At 47.2% G+C, this 19,064-nt stretch overlaps 1 protein-coding gene across 1 annotated transcript in view; it reads left to right on the forward strand.

The window, feature by feature from the left end:
- Positions 1–18,701, forward strand: part of ANXA13 (annexin A13) — a 56,810-nt gene extending 38,109 nt beyond the window's left edge. The window contains exons 5-12 of the mRNA XM_089899204.1: positions 1,522–1,692; positions 4,628–4,661; positions 4,760–4,839; positions 6,463–6,531; positions 6,944–7,045; positions 11,497–11,572; positions 15,275–15,387; positions 18,308–18,701. Coding sequence (XP_089755330.1) covers positions 1,522–1,692; positions 4,628–4,661; positions 4,760–4,839; positions 6,463–6,531; positions 6,944–7,045; positions 11,497–11,572; positions 15,275–15,387; positions 18,308–18,427 — 765 coding nt within the window. The 3' untranslated portion in view covers positions 18,428–18,701. The remainder of the gene's footprint in view (positions 1–1,521; positions 1,693–4,627; positions 4,662–4,759; positions 4,840–6,462; positions 6,532–6,943; positions 7,046–11,496; positions 11,573–15,274; positions 15,388–18,307) is intronic.
- The last annotated feature ends 363 nt before the right edge of the window (positions 18,702–19,064 follow it).

A 19,064-nucleotide genomic window follows, 5' to 3' on the forward strand; every position in this document is an offset into this window, starting at 1 on the left:
GACACAGCTAGTTAGCAGGAAACCAGGATTAGAGCCGAAGAATCCTGAGCTGGCTCCTAGGTCCAAACAGAATGTAAACACACGAGGATTTGTTTTCATCCTTGTGACGTACGAGAGCAGCCAGCTGGGATTTCTCTTCTCTACAGTTCTATATAATGCCCATCTGACTTGGAAAAATATTTCCAGTCTTCAGGTAGATCCACACCAGAGTACTGACCAAAGGCCTGTCTTCACAAGATCAGGTTAGATGCAGCAGCTGCCATGGGATGGAGCCAGTAATATCACAACCTGCTATTAAGACTGCAGATCCCAGGGCCTTGGACAAAAATCTTCTGGGATTTTCCTCCCAGGTCCGGAGCTCAGAGGTTCATTTGAGAAATAGTTGATTTGCCTTCTCTCTGAAAGTTCCTTTCAACATGAAATCATCATCGTCGTCACTTATTGAACATGGAAAATGTGCCAGGCACCGTGTTCAGTGTTTACAAGGATTGTCTTATCTAATTCTCCCAACAACCTTAAGAAGTAAGTCTTATTATTCTTCCCATTTTTCAGAGAAGGAAACTGACAGTTGGTGAAATTAAGCACATTTCCTAGGTCGCAGAGCTACACGACTGTGTTGTTAGACATCGTGCCATGGTGCTGAGTAGCCAGGCCCACCCCATGCTGTAATTTGGTCTATCGGCTTCCAGTCTGACCCACACGGGGCTGTCTCTGTGTGAAGGTCCTGCTCTGAGGTCCTGCATTTAACTTGGGACATTGATGACTCTAGTTGGACTGAACGCCCATTCTTGACCCTTTTCTCATTAAACCATCAGGTCGGAGGGAGACAGTAGGAGCAGGCGGTTCACCTGTGATTGGAGGGGCTTGCCCCAAACAGGGTGCCAGTGGGAATTTCATGCACTTCCCTTCCCCCACCTGAGATCTTTCCCACGTGTGTCCCTTTCAGAATTTAACAAAATGCCAAAGTGACTGTATATCAGGTTTGCCCAGGACAGTCCCTCTTTAATTCCTGTTGTCACCCTGCAATTATTAATAGTGCCCCCCCTTTCACTGTCAAAAGCATCCCAACTTGGACAATGAATGATCTGGTCTCCTAGAGATGACAAACCTGTATTTCAGTCTTTTCTAGCCAAGTATTTGGAGATGAGTCCTTTATCTTATTGAGGTTCAGTCCATGGGAATAATGCAATACCTCTCCTGCCAGGGCTGTTTTAGGGATCAGTGAGGAAGCTCTCTGAACCCCAAAATATTCTGCAAATGTTGGTTGTTACTTCGATTCATCTTTGGAGTCCCCAGCCCTGAGCAGGGGATCTTCCCTCTGCATCTCTGCCAGCCTTGGCAGAAGATGGATGGGCACTTGGGAGACGACTGTCCTCCAGAGCAGGTCACTCATGCCTGTAGAGCTCCAGTCTAGATTGTGCCCCGTGTGTCCACAGCAGGTGTCCTGCGGTGGGGAGAGCAGACACCTGTCCCTCTGCTCTCAGCACGTTCCCAGACAAGACTCTCGCTGTCTTCCCACAGGACCTGGAGGAGGTGCTCAAGAGGGAGCTGAGTGGATACTTCGAGAAGACAGCCTTGGCCCTTCTGCAACACCCCAGCGAGTATGCCGCCCGGCAGCTGCAGAAGGCCATGAAGGGCCTGGGCACGAATGAGGCGGTGCTCATCGAGGTCCTGTGCACGAGAACCAATAAGGTGAGTCCCAGCCGAGCCCTGGACCAACTCCCAAGGGAGCGTCCATATGCCCATCAGAGATGGTTACAGCAGCCAGAAGGGAAAGTCCTCCCTGCATTCCACCCACGGGGTGAGCAAGTGTCTGGGCAGAAACGCGTCCACTTGGTTCACACTGGAGAGATCCCTCTTCCAATCTTCTGATGGTCATTCTTGGTGTTGCTGCTCCTGGCTTGACAGGATAGATCCTTCCAGAAGCACAGTGTCAATCCAGCTTTCATTTTTCTAAAGAGATGCACAGTTTTACACGAAGGAGGAAAGTTCTACTTTACCCTCCCAGCCTGACTTTGCGGGTCTCCTGGCACAAATAATACAACAGTCCAAGCATGGCTGCATCTAGCGGAGAGCACAAGAACAGGCAGGGGGGTGCGGGGTGCCAGGGGGGTCCCAGTGAACACCCCCGGGGCCGCCACCACTTCCCCAGAGGTTTCCATGTCCTCTATCCTGTCCTCCCCTGGTCCCTTGGGCACATGCCACCATCTCAGGAGCTGAAAAGGACGTTCGTTAAGGCCCTCGCAGAAGCCCATTCATCTTTGGTTCCAGAACCCATAAGGGCCAAGGACTTCATCAGAAGAGAGGGCCCACAGGGCATTATCTGGGGAACCTCTGCCTCTTCCACAACACCCATCACATAGAATGGGGAGGTCCAGCGAGGAAATGCCAGGAAAATCCAACACACTTGAGGCCTCTGGGTAGGAAGCAGAAACAGCACTTGGAGCAGATGGCGAGGAAAGCTGCCCCAGCGCTCTGACACTGCAGTGCCGTTTGAGCCCCCGAGCGCCTACCACCTGGGCTGGTTCCTCCTGCCCAGCCTGTGCCGTCCACCCACGTCTCCTGAAGCACCACCGGGCTCCACGCTAACGCTGCAAACCCCTTTCCTGAACATCTCTGGACTTCTCTTCTTCCCAAAGGATAATAAAACCCCTCCATTTGGGGAGTTTCTGGTTAAGATTGTGCCTTAAGGGAAGGTTAGCACAGGAGGGCGGTATCAATTCAGTCCAATAACCACACAACTCTCCTTACTCAATATTCCCATCCTTTCCAGGAGCACCAAAGTCCTAGCGACCAGGCAGCCAATATTTGGGCAGCCTGCCTTGGCAAGAAGGTTAATTTGGTCGTTACTTTTCTAATCACACTTGCCTACACGTGGTTCACCCTCAGCCTAATTTCTTTCAGGTCCTGGTCTCAAACAATGAACAGGTTCTTTTTTTTGCAATCAAATAGATCTGACAGTAAAAAGAAGAAAAGCAGGGAGAGAGCAGGCCCTGGGTTCAGGCAGATCCTGAGAGTGGGCTGGAAGGAGGAGAAAGGGGAGGGGGCTGCAGAGTCACAGATGTTCGGCCCCCACCTGCTTCCTCCTCTCTCCCACCCACCGAAGCAACATCGGCCTGGCCCTCATCTTCTATCGCTCCCTCTCCCTTCTCCCCATCACTGCCCCATGACTTTCATTTTAAACAGTTTAGGAGCGATGCTGTAGGGAAATGCCTGCTCTTATACGTTGCTGGTTCAAGTGTAAACAGAGGCAGCTCCCAAGTGGGTCAAGCCATTGCAATATACAGCCATACTCTGTTTCATTGCGCTTCGCTTTACCGCGATTTTGCAAATAGCATGTTTGTGGCAACCCTTCATCAAGCAAGCCTATCAGCACCATTTCTCCAAAAGCATTTGCTCACTTCCTGTCTCTGTGTCATATTTTGGTATTTCTCACAATATTTCAGACCCTCCACTGGCAGAAAGATGACGTCTTGCTGAAGGCTCAGGTGATGGTTAGAATTTTTAGCAATAAATTTTTTGTTTTGTTTTGTTTTTTTTGCGGTACGCGGGCCTCTCACTGTTGTGGCCTCTCCCGTTGCGGAGCACAGTCTCCAGACGCGCAGGCTCAGTGGCCATGGCTCACGGGCCCAGCCGCTCCGCGGCATGTGGGATCCTCCCGCACCAGGGCACGAACCCGCGTCCCCTGCATCGGCAGGCGGACTCTCAACCACTGCGCCACCAGGGAAGCCCGCAATAAAGTATTTTTAAATTAAGTTATGTGCACTGTTTTTTTAGATATAATGCTATCGCACACTTAACAGACCACAGTAGAGTATAATCATAACTTTTGTGTGTACTGGGAAACCGAAAGATTCGTGTGACTCGCTTTATTATGATACTCATTTTATAGGGGTGGTCTGGAACCAAACCCACAGTATCTCCAAGGTGTGCCTGTAAAGCCGTTCTTCCTGGCACACACCCTGGAGAGAGGCTTGCACTCCTGTACACAGCAAATTGTTTACTGAGTGCAGCCTTGTTTGAAGTAGAGAAAAATTGAAAACAGCCTAAATGTCCATCAATCAGAGGCTGGCTAAATAAACAGGGGCTTGCTGTAGGATGGAACCTTTTGTATCGATTTAAAAAAAACACTAGGTGACTAACTAATGTACAAGCCTAGCTGGACCTCCAAAACCTATTACTGAGTGAAAAAATAAGTCAAAGAACAAACAATATGAACAGTATTCCACTTTTTAAACACATACACAAAACAGTTCTGTATGTTTGCAGTAGCACAAACATATGTATACAAATGTAAAGGGAAAATATGCACTGAACTTCTAACACTGGCTACCTGGGTGGGGAAGGGAGAGTGAGATGGGGTGAGGGGGTAGTGAAAGAAGATGTTAGCTTAGCTGTAATGTTTTCACTTTTAACTAAGGATGACATATGCTAAAGGACTCCACACAGCTGGGGACTTGCTCTAGGCCTAGACCTTGACCTGTAGGGACAACCCCCTTTGGAGGAAGTCATAAAGGCATCCCGTGTCCAGAGACAGCTCCTGCCTCTTCCCTTTGCTTGTCTCTGCCTATATTATTGATTAATCCTACCTTGGAGTATTGATTTTTTTTTTTATTACCTCTCCTAGGAAATCATCGCCATTAAAGAGGCCTACCAAAGATGTAAGTGACCGTTTGTTCTGACTTTAAAGAATGTTCCTTCCAAAATACCTCTGGGAGACTAAATCTGCATTCTCTCCTCCTTTCTTCTTCCCCAAAAGTATTTGACAGGAGCCTTGAATCAGATGTCAAAGGTGACACAAGTGGAAGCCTAAAAAAAATTCTGGTCTCCCTGCTACAGGTAAAAGTAAAAAGGTCTAACCTGCCTTATGATCTTGGGAAACAGCCCTTGGCAGCATGGGACCATGATGAAAAAGGCAATTTCGATGATAAACATTTCCTTCTTTTATTAAAAATGTTACTGAGGGATCATCAACCTGTGTTCTGTCAGCCCAGCTCATGTGAAATTACTCAGTGGGTATTTTTCCCATCATAACAATCCACCTAGTCATTTGTAGTTTACAATCCCTTTTTGTTAGTGTGTTATCTCATTAAGCATCACCTCCTCACTTTGCCAGTGAGGAACCGCTAGGTGTACACACAGTAAGACACAGCTTAGGAGCAAGAACCAGCCCATCTGACCCCAAGTAGGGCCCTTTTCATGACACAACTTACTTGCAGGATTCACCCCAAGCCTAGGCCTGTAAGAACTGCTGCAGGGAGCTTGGCCTGGAAAGCAGGGCTTTAAGAATTGGCCCTGCTAGGACACAGCCCCCGCAGCCCCCGGCCAGATGGCACCTGCACTCTCATGACACACCCATCTTTATGAGCTTTGTGTGTCTCCTCCGCTTCATTACTCTCGACGTGGAGAGACTGAGAGCAGAGAATACACAGAGTAGGCTTCACCTGTAGCACGAAGAGTATGTAAGTTTTCTCCTGCTGTGTAACAACCTGCTGCAAACTCAGCAACCTCAACTACGCAGACCCATGATCTAGCGGTTTCCATGGGGCAGGGGTCCTGTTGCGGGTTAGCCAGGGTCTCGCCAGGCTGAAATCAAGGTGTCGGCCAGGGCTGCCATCTCATCTGAGGCCTGGGGTCCTCTTCCAAGCGCACTGGCAGTTGGTAGATTTCGGTTCCCTGTGGTTGTACGACTGATGTCCCTGTGTTCCTGCTAGCTGTCAACCAGAGACCACTCAGCTCCTAGAGGCCATCTGCAGTTCCCTGTCGTGGCCCCATAGACAGTTCAGAGCATGGCTATTTGGTTTCTTCCAGGCCAGCAGGAGTTCATGTCTCTGACTTCTTCCATCTCTGACCTTAACGAGCTCACCTGATTGGGTCAGACCTACCCAGGATAACTGATTAGGGATTTTAATTACATCTATAAACATCCCCTTTGCCATATAAACATAATATGATCACAGGAGTGGTATCTCACCATATTCACAGGTCTTACCCACACTCAAAAGAAGGGGATTATACAGGAGTGTGGGCCACCTGGGTCATCTTAGAATTCCACCTGCCACTAAGGGCTTAGGTTAGACCTCCAAAACTTTCCATGACCAACATTCAGGGCTCTTCAGGGCTGGGACCCTGAGAAGTGAAATTTGATATTCTGGAAGGAAGACTAATAGCTTCCCAACAGACTCATTCTAGGGGACATAATGAGGTTTCTTAGAGGTCAGTGGGGTTTGTGAGTGACCCTGGTTTCTACAAAAAAAAGGGGAAAATGTGTTGTCACAGAAGCTACTCTGTTTATCAGTTGTGCCCAAAAGATGGCAGCAAAGAGCAGCATTGCCACTTTGCCAGGTTCTGTCTAGCTTCAGGCCACCCCTCTGAAATCACCCCCTTTTCTAGGACTTTCCCTTTTTGTTTTCTGTGGTCAAGCAGGAACTCAAGTTAATAACAATGTGTTGATTTTTCTAGGCTAATCGCGATGAAGGAGATAATGTAGACAAAGATCTAGCTGGTCAGGATGCCAAAGATCTGTACGATGTAAGTATGCAGATGTGTCAGTCTCTGCAAATCCTTTTTTTTTTTTTTAATTAACATTATTTTCAACAACTGTTACTTTATTTTATGTGAATTGGAATTACTTGGGAAATAAGTATGATCTTTAAAATATTTTTCATATATACGGTCTTCATGAACCTGAAAGAATTGCTTTTTCTATTCTTATATTCTGGGGTTAACCACCTTAGATCCACTTTGGAACAAGGGAAGGTATAAATAATATAAATATGTGAGGTATACTTGTGGGTTAGAAGTTTAAAGTGCTAGATCGATCAATGTGGCTTAGATTCAGTGCATATTTTATTGTTTCCTGTAAGGGAGGCCTGGTCACAGCTCTGTTTATTCAGTCTTTTTGCAAAAGGCTTTTTCAAAATGTTTGCACTCGGCCCTCTAGGCAGGGGAAGGCCGCTGGGGCACGGACGAGCTTACCTTCAGTGAAGTCCTGGCCAAGAGGAATCACAAACAGTTACGAGCCACCTTTCAAGCCTACCAAGTTGTAAGTGATCCAGTACTAAGGCAAGGAGTTCACACGGAAACTGAGTCTCAAGTTATTTCCAAAAGAAGCCGAGTTCTGGGATGTGGAACTGGGCGGCAGGGGGTGGGGTGTCTTTTACAATAGTGGTTCTCAATCGGGGTGATTTTGCACCCCCCAAGGGATATTTGATAATGTCTGGAAACATGTGGGGTTGTCACAACAAGGTGCGCTGGGGCAAGCAGCACCGTTGGCATCCAGAGCGTCAAGGGGCAAGCAGCACTGTTGGCATCCAGAGCGTCAAGGGGCAAGCAGCACCGTTGGCATCCAGAGCGTCAAGGCCAGGGATCCTGCTGAACAACCCACAGTGCCCAGGGCGCCTCCCACAACAAACAGTCATTCGGCCCCCAGTGCACTGCTGAGTCTGGGAAACCCTGCTTTGCAACAGAGGCTAGGGAAGCAGGGGAGTGTCAAGTTTAGGAGCAAAGCCCTAGAGCCAGAGGTGACAGGTTCAAGTCCCGGTTCTATCACTAACAAGTGACCTGATGTCACCATCCTCATTTGTAAAACAGGGACCGTGAACATCAACACCCCACCCTCACGGGGTTATTTTAGGTGTTAAATAAGATGAATATAAAAGGCTCAGGACAGTATCTGGCATGTGGTAAGCTTACATATGTTTGCTGTTACTATGATTCCAATTGACAGTTGGGCTAACAGTGCCTACTGCTCCCAAAACAGATGTGATAATACCTCAGAGATACACTCTTGGAAAGATGTGTATCAGTTACTTTTATACAGTTATTTTTTTTAATCTAATGATAATTTTAAGTCAACGAGGTGAGTTAGCTATTTCAAGGCACTCAGTGGTTAATCCTTCCCTGAAAATCAGTCTTTAATTGCAAGAAGACCTTTGTGGAATATCAGATTTTGTTTTGGTCTCCTATTTTATATTTGTGGAATGGTTTTAAAGGACATCTGTACCCTGTGTCTCATTTCAATTTCACAAGAATACTGTAACTCAAAAGTAGGCTGAAGAGCCATTGTTACCCACAACTGCTGGTGGAGGAAAATCTGTTACAAGTAAGGAACCATCTGTAACTTATCAGGACCACACAGCAAGTCAGTAGCAGAAAGTGGATGAGAATTCCAAGATTCCCCAGCCTGAGCTCCTACCTCAGCTAGAGCTGGCCGCTCCTCACTCAAAATAGCATTTCCTATGTGTTGCCAGCAGATGAAAAGACAACAAAGCTTTGGAATTTTATCATCACTGTATATAAGCCCTTAGGGCCCTCTGCTTTCAAATCCTGCCCAGAGCCGTGATCAAAGGCAGCTGACCCTGTACTCCCCTGGCCCCTGGGCCTGGAGCTGTGTAGACTGAGCTGGAAGCCTTCTCCATGACCTAGACCCTCTTCCCATAAGACTGGGGCCATGGATGGAGTTTCTGGGGTGGCTGTCATTGGAGATCACTATAGAAACACACGTGTGTGTGTGTGTGTGTGTGTGTGTGTGTGTGTGTACATGAAGTACTGACTATCTAAGGATACTCCCTAGGCCGATTGTTCTCATAATTAATCCCCAAACAGCAGAATCCGTATCACTTGACACAATGTTTAAAATGAGAATTCTTAGTGCCGGCCCTGGACCTACTGAATCAGCTTCCTTGGAGTTAGGGTCCTATAGTCTGTGCTTTAACAAATCTTCCAGATTCTGATACATGTTAAGGTTTAACAAGTCTGCTCTAGGCTACTAGCTGTATGACCCTGGGCAAGTTATTAAGGGTTCTGTGCCTCAGTTCCCCCAACCGTATAATAGGGATAATAATAGTACCTACTTCACAGGGTTAGTAAGGATTAAATGAATTAACAGATTTAAAGCATTTATTGCCTGGCATGAAGTAGGTGCTCAATTAACATTAGCAGTTGTTATGAGTCGCCTTATGTGAACCGACAGTGTCAAAAAACAGAGCTAAAACTCAAATGGTCAGTAAGAGAATCAATTGATCTGATAATTCTTTACATGAAACCAGCTCTAAAATGCCACCTATTCATCATTCCTAAAGCCTTGTTGGAACATTGTTCATCTTGATCTTTATCATTGATCTTCTGAGTTCATCCTGATCTTGGGAACCTGCCTCCATAAATCTTCTCATGGTCTCTGGCTAAAGGCACTAAGATGCTAAGGGTCAGATCAGTGAAGTGTGTCGTACGGCATAGGCTGTCCTGGCATAGAGTCGAATTTTAATTTTTGGCGCAAAAACTCAGGTTTTTGCCCTTTATCTGCCCTCTAGACCTGAGTCTTAACTGTTGACACCCTCAGAGATCCCAGCCCAAGCAACAAAGCTTCCCCAACTCTGCAGCATCATGAAAGATTATTACCGTCCCCAAATCTACCAAATATGAAAGGCTTGTAGAGTTATAAAGTTCCCAAAACATGGCTCAGTATAAATTGTAGGTACACATACCCATGACCCCAGGTCACTGCCTCACCACCACACCCCTCACCAGAAAGTTCTCCCCTTCCCTAAAGTGTTCCTAAGCCCACTCCAGAACCTTTAGCCCTTTAACTGCTATAACCAAAGTCAGAGTGCACAGGGCTCTGCCGTGGGCACGCTGTCAGTTTGGGGCATTGGTTTTAAAAGAAAGAAATGTGTCTCCTATTCTTCTAATAATCTCCCCACAGGCAATGCTACCTGGTAAACTAGAAGCCTTTGAGGCTTGTCTGGAATCCACCCTGGCAATGGGTTTTTGTACCGAGATCAGAAAACCTGGTTTTGTCCAAAGAGCCCCCCTAAGAATTAAGTGTTCCGATAAGTGAGAAGCATTCCATTTGCAAAGGAGCATCTCAGTAGCTTGGGCCAGTGGACTGTTTTCCATGTGTGCTCAATGGAGTCCCTGGAGGTGGCTTGGTAGCTACCAGGAGGGAATGGGGGGCAGGAGGTAGGTAGAGAACAAAGGGCAATGCCGTCTCACTGTATCTCATGAATAGTGCCCCCGGAGTTGGCCAGCAAAGAGACTGAGAGGCTAGGAACCTGGCATTACCGTCTAGGGCTGTGGTAAGGAGCCCATCTCCCGCCTCCCCAGAACAGCTCTGCTTTCCTGCTTTTATCTGTTGTGTAGGCTGAGATGCTACAGAAAATTTTAAAACACTGTTCTAGCCCAGTACTAACAATGATAATGGAAAGTGGTTTAATGTGAGGATTTTTTTTTTTTTTTTTTTTTTTACTAAACACAGACCTGTGTGAGGACAATGTCCTCTTGAAACACAATCTCAGTCTACACAACAAGAACCCTGTTCATGGGAAAAGTGATAGCAGTTTCTTCTGAAATACCAGCTCCCACATCCAACCACCAACACCTCAGAACAGCTAAGAAAGGGACTGAAAGCCCCCCCAATCCAGTCCCCTTCTTATCTAGGTCGATTCCACACCAGACCTCTAGATGGGCCAACTATGGTGAGGACATCAAGCTACGGGTTTCATTAAATCTGGACCCTCCTTCCCCCCATATCTATTGTGCTCGTATCACAAAGAATATGTTGTTTACCAGTGTTTTCAGAATAAACTACATAAACTCCACTGGCATGTCCTCAAAGGTCCCAATTATTTATAGACTCACAATTGTGTCATATCCTCAAGAGATAATTTCTAAGAAAGAAGTTTCAGTATTTCTAATGCTTAATTGCATTTCCCAAACCCAACCAAAAGTTCTCCTTTCTCTTTATATGCCTGCCCTGAGCTTGGCCCAGGCGGTACTTGTGTTAAGCGTGGTCACAATTTACTCTGAACTTCAGCTTCTATAAATATTTGGAAGGAAACCTAATGTGTAATGCTGTGCAGAACAAGCTGGCGGTGAATATAAGATCATCTGGAGTCTCCCCAGAGGGAAAGAAAGCAGCATTTGACGTGGTCAGCCCCTGGCTCCCAGCCCAAGTAGCCCCACAGTATCAGAAACATTAGACCAAGTCCTTACCATGAACTTCACAACCTCTATTCATGTCATCCAAAGTGTAGGTGCCCGAGCTCCCAGTCTCAGTCCACAACAGAGGAAGGTGTGGGAGATGATTATAACCATAGCCTCCTGGAAAATTGGAAATGGAAAGAATTTTTATAAACACATAGGAAACTCAAGTACGATAGAAACATAAAGAATATTGTTGCAGTATTTATTCATTGTTTTTCCACTCCCTGATTTCACAGAGGAGGAAACTGAGGCTGAGGGAGTGGTCCTGACTGGGGTCACATCCATTAGGGGTCAAATCGGGACTAACTCCTAGGCCATGAGAGTCCCCACTCGAATGGCGGGCAACCATCCCCAGCCCTGCAAGGGCTGAGGCCAGAGAGGAATCCCAGAGTTCCTCTGGTCCTCGCGTGACCAAATCTGGAAGAGTCTATTGCTTTTTGTAGAAGAACGAGCCTCAAGTGCACCAAGGCCAAAAGCAAAACCTGGACTAACAGCGGCACTTTCTTTCTCCAGCTCATTGGCAAAGACATCGAAGAGGCCATCGAAGCAGAAACGTCAGGAGATCTGCAGAAGGCCTACTTAACTCTCGGTAAAGTAAAGCTAGGAAAGCCCCTGACTTGGGTTGGGCTCCCTGGAACCAGACTTGGAGACAGAGGTTTGTGTGCAGGAAGCTTTCAGGGAATAGCTTGGGAACCACACATCTAAGCAGCATTGCGAAGGGAGAGAATGAATGTGATGCAGCTGCAACAGGAGCTGTGCTGGTCCCCCAAGGAGCCCTGAAGTCAGGATGTCCAAAGTGGAGGCAAGGGGACCAGGTCTTCACACCCCACATCAAGCAGCCGTCAGGCTGCACCCAGGGAGCATCTGCAACCTTGGGGAAGATAGCTGCCTCTTTTGACTCCTAACAGATATGACCCCAGTCAGTCCCTCCCTCCTGAGAAGGGACTCAACCCTGAGCAGCCAGCAGGTAACACTTGGCATGAGTGCCTGCTGTCCTGAAGACAGCAGCTGGGGGAGCTACCACAGCATCCACGACAGTCCCACTAAGATCACGGAGCCCCGAGAGCCTCCATCAACAGCCTGGGACCATTGTCTAGTCTCGTGGGGCAGCACGCGGTTCACGTGACACACACTCAAAAGCACCCAGGTTCGGATCCAGGAACAAGTTTCTGCGGGTGCCTCATGGCCCAAGGGTGACCTTTTCCATTTGGTTCCCTTCAACACTGGAATGAATGAGGTCTGTGTAGAAAGCAAGGCGGGGGAGACTAGATCAAGGCCGTGCCAAGCAAACGCCAGGCATTTCTCTCCAGGTGTTGCCTGTAGGCAGGAAATAGCAGAGAGATGGGTACCGGGCTGTGGCTGGCAGGCTCATTTCTCATTTTTGCAAGCCCCGGAATGAAGGCATTGTCCATTGTCCACACTCCGGTGGCGAGGAGGCCAGGGCAGCAACCCAAATGGCACGAGAAATGGAGAGAATATCCCCAGAAGAAGAGGAAGAACCAAAAAAGCAGCCCCTGGAAGCTACAAAATGTGCTCTCGCTGCCAAACCCTTTTGTTTTGTTTTTCTGATGGGATTTTGGGGGCAATGTCAGCAATTGATTTTTTTTTTCCCACCCTCATTTTGCATTCAGATTAGCAGGTCTGCTATTGTTATAGAGGCCTGAAAATCTTTAATGTCACTCCTGTCCCACAATGGATACACACAGATGACTGTCCTTAGGGCTATAAGGATGAGTGTGTTAAGTAAACGGGGAGATCTACTCATGGCCCAGCTACAAGGCTCCAAAGCCTTTCTGTACCTGCAGTGTAAAGAAGCAGGAGAACGCCAGAGTTCAGTCAGAAGATTAATAGTAATTCTTATTAGTATTAAGTATTAATGGTAATAAAACCATTCAACCCTTTAACATTTACTTAGCACCTGCCTGGGCCAGCAGTTGAGCCAGGTGTGGGGATCAGAGGCAAATAGGGCCAGTTCCTGTTCTTAAGAAGCTTCAAACTCATGGCAGATACACACAAATCAACAGACTGAGCTACAGTAAAGATAAAACCAATCAGAGCAAAGCAGGTACAGAGGAAGGAAAGGACCCATCCCTGCAGTTGGGGGACCATGAAATGCAGGAGCTGGGTGGACTCCACTGGTAGCAAATATAAAAGAGATTAGAAAAGACCTTGAAAAGGAGCCACACAAAGAGTGGAACATGACTTCATGACTAAATTCTCTACACACTCCCCACCCTACTCCCGCATAACTCATAAAGATGCCAGTTTGCCACTAAAATTGAGGAGGTGTTATGAGACCAAACGGTTCCCACTGCTTGCAGCCTTTGGAGCAGCACTTCTCAAAGTGGGGTCCACGGACCCCCTGCATCAGACTCACGTGGGGAGGCGTGTGAAAGTGCAGTTTCTGGAGGCCCACTCCAGGTTACCCACTTAGGACTTCCTGGAATGCAGCCCAAAGCCACACATTGACAAGCTCCTCCCGTGATCATCTTATGCCCCCTGGAGTTTGAGAGCCCCTGCTCTGCAGGCCAGGAGGGGCAAGAGGCACCGCGGGCTGGCTGGCTGCCCTTCCTCTCACACGCACGAAGATCTTTATTCCCGCATCCTCCCAAGCTGGCCCCACCCAAACTTTCGGGGTATTCCTGCCGCTGCGAACAACAAAGGTTGTTCACCAGGCATAGACTGTATACGGTAGACAACTTGAGAGTTTTCTCCCCAAAATATCAGGAAGAAGGAGTGTCGGGGGGGAAGTCACTGGTGTGGGGACAGAACGCGCTGAAGTTAGGCAGACGATCACTGCAGCGTCAGTTAGTACGAGCGCACAGGACGGGGTCCTCGGGAAAACCTTGTGAGGCCACTAGCTCAGAACGTCTGGGGGTGTGTGTCACAGTGAGTCTCAAACACGCTGCTCCCCAAATTGCCAGGTTCACCCCCCCACCCCATCACCACCACCACCAATCCAGCAGCTTGTGGATTCAGACTCCTGGGTCTGGGCTTCTCCACTGACACGCTGGTGGCTGCCACATGACCTATAAAATAAGGAGACAGACCACCCACCCCCACAACCTAGACTCTGCTTTCCTAATTCTGTTCCTCCCCCTTCCTTGTAAGCATTCTATCGGCAGTTACCTAGAAGACAAGAGTTCTCACGGCAGGACGTATTAAGGATGTGCATTCCACACTTACGCTGAATGTATTACTTATTATTTATTACTAACATCAAAAATGTTAAGTGTTCTAGGTAAATGTCAGCAACATAAACAGTAAAGGGTTCATTCTCCCAAAGTGTTAGTCCTGGTGGACCCAGATGAGCCTTGGAGGAGGGGAGAGCAATCATGATTTATCCCCAGGAGCAGAGATGCACCCCATCCCCTGTCTGGTGAATAGAAACCATACTTTGTTAATCTGTGGATTAGATCATACTTTATTCATTTCTGGCTGGGGCAGGGCCAGAAAAGAGCAACTGGCAGCATCACAGAAAGGTGCTCTGTAGACAGGATCAAACATTGCATCAAGCCCACATCCCAGATGGAAAACGAAGATGATTGTGGGGACCTTGGAAAAGATCCAGAGATGAGGCGAGCACAAATAAAACCCAGTGAGGGACTTCCCTGGTGGTCCAGTGGGTAAGACTCTGTGCTCCCAATGCAGGGGGCCTGGACTCCAACCCTGCTCGGGGAACTAGATCCCGCATGATGCCTCAACTAAGATCCCATGTGCCGCAACTAAGACCCGGGGCAGCCAAAATAAATAAATAAATATTTTTTAAAAATAAGACCTAGTGAGGAAAAACAAAAGAAAGGAAGGTTGTTTAGCATGGGCAGAGGAGGGCCACGGTCCAACTGAGTGTATCTTCAAGATTATGAAGTTTTATATGGCAAGGTTGCCAGCCAGTCCGTGTTTCCCCTCCAAACCCAACTCTGACATCAGAGATTTCTCTTAGAGGTGAGAAAGTATTCCTGCTGGTGAGAATCATGAACTTTACAAGGAGGACCGGCGGATGGTCACAGCCCTCCACCTCCTCCCAAGGGTCTTCAGGGAACAGGAGAGGTTCTTAGGTGTCTGAAGGGGTTTTGGTCGAAGAGTCCAGATGCCCTGACCCCAGGGGAATCTTCCAGATCCCATTATCAACAGTGTGAAGTCTGCTCCTTTCAAACACCGGCCTCACAATTCCATCAGCTCCAAGGGCAGCCAGGTGACACTCTGAGCCAGCTCTGTTCCTTCCCAGGGTCTCTGTGTTATTCCACAAAACATGAACACATCACGTTCTCTCTCCCTTTGCCCTGCCCAGTGAGGAGTGCCCGGGACCTCGAGGGCTACTTTGCTGACTGTCTGTACAAGGCCATGAAGGGTGCGGGGACTGACGAGGAGACCCTCATTGACATCATTGTGACCCAGGCGGAGGTAAGACGCACTCGTTGGGCTCCACCTTCTTGTTTTGCCACCACTGATGTCATCTACAGGTCGTTTTCAGTAAGAGCCTATTTACAGAAAGAGTAAAACAGAGAGGGCCCTTGCCTTCCCAGACTTTGTAGAGGACAGTGTGTTTCTTTTTATACAAATACAGTAACGTTAGCGGCTTCTATGTCTGTCATCTGTGGCTCCGGAGAGCTCGGGGTAGTGTGTGGAGGGAAACTGGAGGGACTGTTCCGGATAGGGCAGCTCCATTTTAAGGAAGGTAAAACAGACACTCTGAAAGGTGAACAATGGACTAGATCACCCGAGCAAGTAATTTCCCGACTCCTGAGCTAGGCCTTTATTTCCTTAAACACATCCCAGAAGCACAATTTTGCACAAAAAACCACATCAGTACAAGACAACGTTTCTCAACCTTTTTTAAGTTAGCGATCGCCCACCCTCCCCCCCAGGGAGCCTTCTTAGACCCAGTTTTCTCCTAACTGTCACTCCCCTCCAAGAAATGTTAACACGGCATACACTGTGTGAATCTGCTTATGTTCCCTATGTACATACGCAATTAATTTTACATAAAAAGATTAAGATGTTTTTTCACCCTCTAAGAACCAGTTTTTGCCCCCGTTGGGAACAATATCGCCCCCCTTTGAGAGTGCATGAGTATAACAAAGGCACAGGGAGAGGAGTGGCCAGAAGCTTGGGAGCAGCTGTCAAGACTCATATTCAGAGTACAGGGCCACAGAGAGGAGGAATTGCAGAATAAATGGGAAATGGCATTTCATCCACAGCAGAGAGGCCTTGGAGAGTGAGGTGGAACTGGGCACTTGAAAACCACAGACATCTTCCCTCAAAAACGTGTTAAATGAGGGGGAAAAGATACCAACCCAAATTCTGGCCCCCAGCTTTTTGACAAATAATACTTAATATCTGACACTGTTTTGAAATATAACTTAGCAACACAACTATTCTTTCGTTTTTATTTCTATTCCTGGAATTTCTCCTCCCCCTCTTTCTCCTCTCCTCCCTCCTCCACAATTCATATTTCCCTCTCTCTATTAAGCCCCTTTCTTTTTCCTCCTCCCCTCTCCCTCCTCCAGTCTCTCTGCCACTCTCTTTGTTTTATTTTGGTTGCTCTGATTCTCTCTTTCCCTTATCTCTCCAGGTCTCAGCCTTCTCTGTCTCTCTGTCTCTTAGTAACCCACCTCCCCCAGCCAGAGTCTCTGGAGATCCTAAGACACTCCAAGGAGCAGGTTGGTGACAAAGCCCAGCAAGGATTCTAAAGACTCCAGGGGGTTGGACCACTCCGAGGGCTCCTCAGGGTGCCATATTCACTCCAGCATGCATGAGCTGTAGCGTGTTTATTCCAAGATGCTCTGTCCTATCTCAGTACTGACCACAGGTCCTGGGTCATCTCCACATGGGGACCATCCCCTCGGAATGCTTCCGGCCCAGCCAGATATATTGGCCAGATCCCCTAATCCCCCAAAGCTGCCAGGTACTAGAACAGAGCCCCGTGAGCCCCGCCCCATCCCTGCACTGACCCACCCCTCCCACCACTTCCTGCCCCTCCCCCAGCTGAGCAGCCTACCAGCCAGGGGAGCAGGGATCACAGCCCACCTGCCTGATGCAGTCTCTCTCTTGCGCAGCATCCACTTCCAACAATTCCTCCCTCTCCTACCCTCTCCTGCTCTCATCTTTCTCTCTCCTGTTGGGCCCTCTAATTGGGGCAGGAGAAGAAAAGAACCAGAAGCTTGAGCAATGGTTTGTGAGTCTCTCAAGAAAGCAAGATAGAGTCTAAATTAAAAACAACGATAACAACAAAGCTAAAAACAAAAAACTCCTGGTTAAAGAGAGCTCTGTGCTTCTTTTATGAGACTTACTGTGTTCTTTCTGGAATTATATCTTCCATGGTGCAAGTATTATCTCCTTTACTAGGTGGTCAGAATCTTCAGAGCAGAACAATCTTTTTATACTTGTTTCTTCTGAGTCCTTTCCCCACCTCCAGCACCTAGGTTTTTCAAGCTTTTCAATGACTTACAGTTGATCCCTGAACAACACGGATTTGAATGGTGTGGGTGCGCCCATATGCAGATTTTTTCAGTAAATAACAGTACCTGTATTTTCATTTTATGGCTCTTTACATTAAGTAAGTATGGGGAGAAGTTTGTGCTCCATTAGAGATCACAATATGTAGAATCAAAAGAACTAGGGTTTGAGGCCTGATTCTATCCAAACTGTTTCAGCTTCCTGCCCTTGGGTGAGTCATGGATCAAATTCCTTTGTTTTTGAGGCAGAGATAGCAATACACAGATTCTAGACTGCACGTAGCAATACACAGATTCTAGACTGCACAGGGGTGTCTGTGTTCCTAATTCCTGTATTGCTCAAGGGTCAACCGTAGATTCAAAATAAGTCCTAAAAATTGATAATGAATTGAATTTTGTTGTTTGGCACTAATATCCTTGCTGATCAGGGTACAAGAGAAAAAAAAAAAGGCATCATTTCAAACTGTGTTGACAATTTTCTTAACCTTATACTGAGAGTCAGCAAACTGTGGCCTGCAAGCCAAATCAGGCCCACCACCTGTTTTTGTACAGTCCTGTTACCTGAAAATGATTAAAGTAACTGTAAATAACTCAAAGGAAAAATAATATTTTTGTAACACATAAAATCATATGAAATTCAAGTTTTAGTGTCCATAAACAAAGTTTTACTGGAACAGACACACAGACACTGAACTCAGCTTTCCTATTCTCAGCCACGAAATAGGAAGAATAATAACTCCGACTCTTAAGGGCTGCTTTGAGGCATTAATGAGCAAGTGAGAATGACGTGCTCAGAACAGTGGCTGCCTGTGTTTATGGTGAAAACGCTATAAATGTCCCAGTTGCTGTTGTTATCTCTCCTACAGGTGGACCTTCAGGGGATAAAAGCCAAGTTCCAAGAGAAGTATCAGAAGTCTCTCTCTGACATGGTTCGCTCAGACACCTCTGGGGACTTCCAGAAACTGCTGGTGGCCCTCCTGCACTGAACCGAGTCAGCACAGCCGGAGCACAGGAAGGAACCACCTTTATCAAGAGCCCCCCCAAACCAGATTTGCAAATGCCACTCCAGCACGAAACACTCTCGAGGGTCCTGGTTTATTTCCTTGGCAGCCTGAGCCATACGGCCAGGGCAAACTGTTTAAGTTAAGGGCAGCAGCCTCAAGACGCTTGACTAGGTCACCCTGAATGCTGGTTTAGCTAGTATCTGGGCTGCCTCTTAATTTTCCTTGAGGGCAGTCACTGAATGCTTTCTGAGCACAGATGAAATCTGCAGTTGATGAAAAACTATGCCTTCGTAATAAAACATTTAAAAGAATACGTATCACACAGGGATATGTATGTTCTGGGTAAAGAGCAAATGGTTGAAGTACAAGAAAGACCAAAGTAGGCAATTCATTCATTTTCCTTCTGTGTGCTCAATTTCAAATCCTCCATGTTAATGGAGGATGTGGATTACGCCTACATCAGTTGCTTTTCCAAAGACTGGGTTGATTTGCTTTGGTGTTTGTCCTGTAAATGAATGACTTGTGAAATTTCAACATATTTGGAAAATGCAAACAGTTACATTTATTAATAATCACCAAGGACAGTCACCAAGGCCAGCGGCAAGGAAACAACTGACTT

The sequence above is a fragment of the Delphinapterus leucas genome, chromosome 17 (assembly GCF_059928025.1).
Source record: "Delphinapterus leucas isolate spDelLeu-1000000601 "Yukka" chromosome 17, BTC_Dleu_Yukka2, whole genome shotgun sequence".
In the NCBI taxonomy this organism is placed as follows: domain Eukaryota; kingdom Metazoa; phylum Chordata; class Mammalia; order Artiodactyla; family Monodontidae; genus Delphinapterus; species Delphinapterus leucas.